Raw genomic sequence first — 7,946 nt, 5'->3', positions numbered from 1 at the left:
TATAATATATTATATATATATATATATATATATATATGTATACATACACCCACACAACGACACGACTACGCACCCACCCACATACCCACCTCTCTATATATATATATACATGCATGCATGCATACATACACACATCCATACATACAAACACACACACACATATATATATATATGCATCGTACATGTAAGTTTATGATTTATAGTTTTATATATCGATTGTACACATATGTATATACATATTACATGTATATATTGGGACGCGTCAACTACTCTACTGTAATTTGATCTTGAATTTATAGTTGGACCTGTACAAGAAATGGCATACTCTATGTGCTATTTCGATTCCCAAATTTTACATAGCTTATGGTACTCTCCCAATTGAAGTTATATTGGCAAGACTTCAACTCGCAGACAAATTGGCTTGCTGACTGACAAGGTCGCTTATCAATACGTTAGGTCACGTAGAGGTTTAGTGGCCTGAGAGTTAGACTGTGCATGTGCAGTAAGCGTTCGTGCATTCTGCATGATTGTAACGTCCAATGCATCTCCTCTCGCAGCTGTTTGTAGTCGTAGTTGCCAGGGGTGGTTCTGCACCCCAAATGGTTGCTTATTACAACTCTTGGCTACGCATTAAACGTGGACTATACGCTGTTACTATGGTATTCGGGAGTGTGGGGCTTCTTAACAGCAGATCAAAACCATAGTAGTTGCCGTATGTGAGCAGAAAGGTTTGAAAAGATGGCATGTGAGTGTGCTAAAATCACTACACGCTCGAGCCGCAGATCATACCACACACACGCACACACAAATATACACACACACACACAAACAGACACACACGCTTCACGCGGAGATATCGACATTGTTTACTCTCCCATGCCCACTTTCAGGCCTTTCTGGGCGATGCGGTAGTCGAACTCTTTGTGATCGACAAACTGTTCACTGTAAGTCCGCCTGAGGACAACGGGACGATCACGGTTAAGAAGAGCCAACTGGTAGCAAACCACATGCTCAGCGTGCATGCACTACCCTACCTCGCGTATCTAAGGCGGGGGCTTATCCCAGACACAGACACGAAGGCGCCGTGTGATGTGCTCAAGGCGTTGATAGGGGCGTACCACATACAGTGGGGATACGACCACTCCCGTGAGCTATGCATGGACCTTGGGATCGTGCGGCGCAGCACAGGTTGATCGCAGGGGTCTATACGACGACTGTATATTTTACGTCTTCATTCTTCGATGGCTTGGGGTTGAGCTCATTGTCGGTGCAGACACATGTGCAGGTTGGAGGGCCCTGACATTGTGTGTGGTTTGCGATGGACAGGCTGAACGAACCAAATACTCGAGGTGTCGCATTTAGAAATGAGCGCACCGGAGTATTCTAAGCGATATACTTTATACCTGGTGGGCGTACTCGGAGAGAGGGGTGTAGGTGTAGGTCTTTGAATGGTTGTGTGAAAATGTATCTGCTCTGCACAAAGAACATACATATTGCAAGCGATACACATATTGTATATGAGAGACTGTACGACACTGTAGCAGCACACACTACCAATATCATATTGCAAGCTCATATTTATAAATATATTCATATATATACATATATATTCATACATACATACATGCATACATACATGCATACATACAGACATATATATATATATGTGTGTCATAACGTACACCCTATTGTACTAATCAAATACATCCTTGTATAAACGTACATACATATGTTTACAGCCACGTATACATTTGTCCATGTCTTTCTACACATACAGGTATCTATACGATACGACCGCACAAACAAGTGTATTTTTTCGGGTTGTGTGTGTGTTCATTTGTATAGTCTTCAATGTTCTATACGTATATACTCTATAGTTACTATCATTAAATGGCAGAGAACATATTTCGAGCAGCCCAGCTCAGACATATTCACAAGCAGCCCAACAGACCGTGTCATACACCGAACCGAACATATTTAAAAGTGCAATATCTTGTGTGTTGCAATGACAACATAGTGAGTAGTCTACCTTCGCTCACGCCCCTGCGCAGCCTTTTCTATCTCAGCAACCGGTGGTCCAACTACTCCAGCCGCGCCACGTTCACATATTTGTACACCAAACCTTTACTATATTACTCTAAGCTACCTATTCCGCATGTCGGCCATACTTCCGTGTCGAGCTAAGCCGATGTCGCCTTAGGCAGTCCACTGCTATCAAGCAAGCACTCTTCGTCTGTTAGAACTTGGGGTCCTGGCCCTGGCTGTGTATTGATGCCGTACTGCAGAGAGTCTTCCGGTTGTTGTGCGATCGTGAAGTGGCTCAGCAGCTCAGCTGACGGGGCGGGGGGGGCTGTGGTGGTGCCCCGGAAGAACCTTTGCAGATGGATGGGGTTGTGTAGATGTTAAAAAAAAGAATACGTTTACAATATAGTTATTTAGTTATATATATATATATATATAATACCTATATTTTTACGAGTAGTCGTTTGTATGGATAGAATGATACGACATCGCATGGACAACTCCAAATCCTCTGGGGAGGGGTGTATTCAACTACTCATCCAGTAGTATTGGTAAACTACAAGCCGACCTAAAATGGTAGCTACCGCTCACAATATCGCAGACACTACGACTACTATAAAATGCGGTGTCCACAAATACGCACCCAATGCGAACACAAACAAATAGATTGAACGTACGTAGGGGTTTAGGGGTTTGTAACTGATCAGACGATAGTGTGTGGCAGCACGAGTATACACCGAATGTGTGGCACAGGGAACGTGGTGTCGAGGTTCAGGGGTTTGTACCAACGGCATACAACATAGCGAGCACTCTGCCAGCACACAGTACCATGGGCGCCTATAAGGCATAGTAACATACGTAAATACGGTCAAACTATATATATATATATATAATTAACACAGCCAGCACACAAAGTGCACAGTGCAATGAGTGCCTACAAGGCATAACCACACACGAATACACTGTCAAACTATATATATATATATATATGAATAACAGAGCCAGTACTCTGCCAGCACACACAGTGCACAGTGCAATGAGCGCCTACAAGGCATAGCTACATACGTGTCCGGTGTCGTTGAAGGGAAGAAGTGAGACGTTAATGACGCGATTTCAGCCATAGCATCCTCCATGGCGTAGATGACCGCGTTAGGCCCAGCATCGAAAGTGTAAGCGGCCTATAGTAGGTAGAATGGGAGTACAATAGGAATACAATGTATGAGAGTGAGCGTAGCACGGTAGTGTATGAGAGCGTGGGTAGTACCGTAGTGTATGAGTGTGTGGGTAGTAAAGTAGTGCTTGAGCGTGTAAGCGGCGTATAAATGAGAGAAGGAGGGGAGAATAGGAATGTAGTGCACGAGTGTGTGGATGGTAATATAATGCAAAAGTATGTGGGTAGTAAGATAGTGCATAAGTGTGTATGGGTAGTAAGGTAGTGCATATGTGCGATTGGACTGGAATGAATAGAATATGCAAGTAGCGTACCCTTTGAGGAAGAGCACTCAAAAACAGTCCGTCCATATGTTTGCTGTTCGTATGTGGGAAGTATCCGACGGACATAGTCACACAAAAACAACCGAGCACATAGACTGTTTACACTAGATCAGAGTGACAATGAAAACCTCTTGCGCATGTTCGAGACGTAATCCATATATACAACTATTTTGGAGACGTAATCCATATATACAACTATTTTGGAGACGTGGTCCATATATACAACTATTTTGGAGACATGATCCATATATACAACTATTTTGGAGACATAATCCATATATACAACTATTTTGGAGACGTAATCCATATATACAACTATTTTGGAGACGTAATACATATATACAACTATTTTGCAGACATGATCCATATATACAACTATTTTGGAGACGTACTCCATGTGAACAACTATTTTGGAGACGTAATCCATATATACAACTATTTTGGAGACGTACTCCATATAAACAACTATTTTGGAGACGTAATCCATATATACAACTATTTTGGAGACGTATCCATATATACAACTGTTTTGGAGACCTAAACCCGATATACAACTGTTCTGAATACCGATGTGAGTGCACGCGTAGAAATAAAACGTGGGTGATAATTAACTACCACATACAACACACCTTGACTTCGCCCTTCATGGTGTTGTACTGAGTGACCATCTGCACCACCGCCTTAGACGTGTCGTTCATGTAGAAGATGGGTGGGTAGGTATCCAGACACACGGCATGGAATTGGTTACTGTCTCTCATAGTGATCTCACCAAACTGCGCAAAGTCTCTGGCCTCGATGGCTTCCTTGATGGCGGCCATGCGCTTGGGGACTACCTCGGTGATCCGGTGCTGTAGCAGTTCACTGGTGCGTACGCTCGTGCCCATGCCTGAGGTACTGCTGGTGCCCTTCTTACGATCACTCACCTGCATGCGAGCAGCAGCAAGCTTATTATTTCATTAATGTACGACACATGCAGGAGGATGGTGTGCAGTATGGAACAAGGCGATTCATTGGAAGCATGTGGAGGTGTGCATAGCCATAGGTCATGCATGAGACGTGTACCTGCCCTGAGATTAATGAATCATGTATGTACACTGGGTAGACCCCAAAACACAACTTATGGGATACACAAACGTCAAAAACACAGCCTATGGGGCTGGCACTCATACTTCACTAGGCCACCGAGGACAACATTGCAAGTCTGTGTGAATAATGGCTGAAAAGAGTTCACCAAAAGATCACGCACTATATCACACGGCACGAAATAGGGCATACTTAGCAGTGCAGGTGGCGATTGTATGCGTGTATTTAAGTTGTGCACATGTAGAATCGAGAGGTTGCCATGCATTCTCCTGGTCGGACGTGTGTTTATAATAGGAACGTACGAGACACGGACTGACTGGGTAGCTGTATATATATGTATATATTGCAGAATTCTTAACAAACCATACGGCGATACACATTCAAATTGAATAGGCGAGTTGACATGTATACCGCAATTGTAACCATGTACCACATTGTTACCTGCGCATGTTGTGAAGTCGTGGTAGGATGTCGCGTAATATCCGTGTGCAAGTCTATAGTGCACTCTCGTAAACGTACGTTCACGCACACACAACACCGTACATGTATCTATGCGCATGGCTCAGAAATATATACAGGAATGCCCAAAGCACCATTACCTTCATGTCAGGTGTTTACTGGACATACGATGTTAAACGAACGAAACAATTTAGCCAACAAATGCATATACATATAAGTTGACCATAAAAACCCTAAACTCTATACATATATGCGGACGATTGTACTTGTGACATTCGAAAGTACAAATTACAAGAAGACTTCAAACCAAGCCAGCGGTTGATTGTGCTGAGATCTACAGCATGTGGGCTATTGCACTCCAACACACCTTATATGTATACACGTACACATACACAAACACACACACTTATATACATCTATACGACATACATGTGTTGTAGCGATGTACACTCACCCCCACGAGACTCACCACCAGATCGTGTACCCATCACGAGAATCATAATCTGCATGCCATGCCAGTGTAATATATATATACATATATATGTATATATATGCGTTGTAACGATATATACCCACTCTCAAGAGGCTAACAACCAGCTCGTCTACCTACCACGAGAATCAGAATCTTCATGCCAGGCCAGTGATCGGCCAGGTGTGTCTGTTCAGCGAAGGAATCGTCACCGTCGTCGCGGGTGCCCATGTTCCAGGCCACCCATCCACCGTACATTGATCTGCAGGCGGAGCCTGACCCAACCCGTGCGATCTTACTGAGCTCATAGTCAGTCACGCCATATACCTGGGCGAGTGTGTAGACTGGTAGAGTATCGGTGGTATGGTGAGTATATGGGTAAGGCACACTATGTACGTTTACAAGGCTGTTGACTGTGATAGCACTAAATCTACGAATCAAACTCGCATGAATTTATACCGAGCTGTATATTAGTATAGTGATATAATAAGAATATATATTTAGATATAGATGGAGTTAGAATAAGTATATTTTAAAAGAAGTATGCGTATACACTTGCCCTATGCCGAGCTCAAGTCAACCGCTCTCTATACTCTCCTCATACTTACGAAGCGATTTTACAATGCACTCAAGTATAAATTACAGGCGTAGAATGAAGGTTCCAACATGTTCAAACATGTTTATGTGCACACTTACACATGATCATAGTAGTAATAGCACGCCATCCATCTTTATGCCATACACAAAGACAGAAAATTACCGTATATATATGAACAGCCCGTATCTGTCATACCTTACCCATTCACAGACATAAAAAAGTTCCCGTACATGAAAAACAACCCGTATATAGCATACCATACCCATGCAAAAAGACAAAAACGTTCTGGTACGTATATAAACAGCCCGTATATGTCATTACTTACCCATGCATGCGTAGCCCGAGGCAGACGATGCAAGCCCAGCAGCAGTGGGAAAGTTATTGACAGACACAATGTGTACGTGTGCATCTAGGACGGCCTTCTCTTCGTCTGTCTGTGCTCTCTCACTCGCCAAGCTACGGACTACAAAGTAGTGTCAATACACCACATCAGCATATGAAGGTGCAGAGAATTATTCATAGTAGAGATTGTAGTGTATTGATACATCCCGTTACATTATAAAGGTGTAGAAGGGTGTTCATAGTAGAGATTGTAGCGTATTAATACATCTTATTAACATATGAATGTGTAGGGAGGTGTTCATAGTAGAGATTGTAGTGTATTAATACATCTTATTAACATACACAGATGTAGAGGAAAATTCACACAATTGTAGTTGCTGTGCAATATTACACTCAGATGTACAGAGAGACATAGTATGTCCATGGCCATGCAACATACTCTTTTGTAGTACGTTTTGCAGTCGAGGGTTGGTGATGGACTCTTCCCTGTTTGCGGCATAGCGAAGAAAGTATGGGAGGATGTGCGGGCGATCAGTGGCCTTACTTGTCATTCACGCGATCAAAAACATGGCCTGTCCATGTATCCATCATGTAGTATACATACCCGACAATCATGAAAGTTTGGCCACCAGTTTTGCATACACACGCATCTCTATGTAATAACGCGCGAGGGGTTGCCAGGTGCATGATGTATATCTAGCCGTGTGGGTACATATATTGTATTCTGATGTTCTGCACATTTGATAGAGGCACACTCGTTGTATTCTGATGTTCTGTTCATTTGATAGAGGCACACTCGTTGTATTATGATGTGCAGTACATTTAATACAGGCATGTGCCCATTTCTGAGATAGTATACTATGAAAACCTCACAACATGTCATATGCCATACGTCCGGAGTGGTATCTACTTATCGTAGTGTATTATACAACTTGCTACGACATTGGATAAAACTATACATACTTTCCATTGAGCCATAATCGGTCACTGTCGAATTCGGAAGACAGGGCCACAGAGGTTGTGGTCTTCAGATCAGCCTGGTCAAGAGTAGCGCTCAGCGATGAATTGGTAGGTAAAATAAGCTTCTCATCACGCTTACCCCCTGCATCGGTTGTGTTTATATGATAAAAATTTAGAATAAATTATACGAACAAATGCAAATATATATATGCACACAAAAACACACACACACACACACGTATATATATATATTTGGATAAAAGCATAAAATGAGTATGAAAAAACGAAGTTCAGTACAACATCATGGCCGTTGCAAAGCGCTCCACTCTTCGGGATCCAACGTAAGTATGTGTACACTTATACAGCTGCTATGACACAATATATATATATATATATATACGTATACAAATACAAATGTACATACGTTCATATATATGTATACGTACATGTACACGTTGCTATATATATATATATATATATATATATATATATATATAGTGTCGTTGTTATTAGTGCCGT

General features: G+C 42.3%; 2 protein-coding genes across 2 annotated transcripts in view; one reads left to right on the top strand and one right to left on the bottom strand.

The window, feature by feature from the left end:
* Positions 1–1,193, top strand: part of SARC_02326 (hypothetical protein) — a gene marked incomplete at both ends in the record, with an annotated part of 4,984 nt that extends 3,791 nt beyond the window's left edge. The window contains one exon of the mRNA XM_014303916.1: positions 891–1,193. Coding sequence (XP_014159391.1) covers positions 891–1,193 — 303 coding nt within the window. The remainder of the gene's footprint in view (positions 1–890) is intronic.
* Positions 1,194–2,110: 917 nt separating this feature from the next.
* The window catches only part of SARC_02325 (diphosphomevalonate decarboxylase), a 6,805-nt gene continuing 969 nt past the window's right edge, over positions 2,111–7,946 (bottom strand). The window contains exons 2-8 of the mRNA XM_014303915.1: positions 7,431–7,569; positions 6,907–6,953; positions 6,451–6,588; positions 5,669–5,871; positions 4,146–4,439; positions 3,088–3,200; positions 2,111–2,373 (exon numbers count right to left, since the gene is read on the bottom strand). Of these exons, the coding sequence (XP_014159390.1) occupies positions 2,181–2,373; positions 3,088–3,200; positions 4,146–4,439; positions 5,669–5,871; positions 6,451–6,588; positions 6,907–6,953; positions 7,431–7,569 (1,127 nt within the window). The 3' untranslated portion in view covers positions 2,111–2,180. The remainder of the gene's footprint in view (positions 2,374–3,087; positions 3,201–4,145; positions 4,440–5,668; positions 5,872–6,450; positions 6,589–6,906; positions 6,954–7,430; positions 7,570–7,946) is intronic.

Source organism: Sphaeroforma arctica (assembly GCF_001186125.1).
Source record: "Sphaeroforma arctica JP610 unplaced genomic scaffold supercont1.103, whole genome shotgun sequence".
NCBI classification, from domain to species: Eukaryota; class Ichthyosporea; order Ichthyophonida; genus Sphaeroforma; species Sphaeroforma arctica.
The sequence above is the reverse complement of the archived record's forward strand: the minus strand, read 5'-3'. Positions and strand labels throughout refer to the sequence as shown.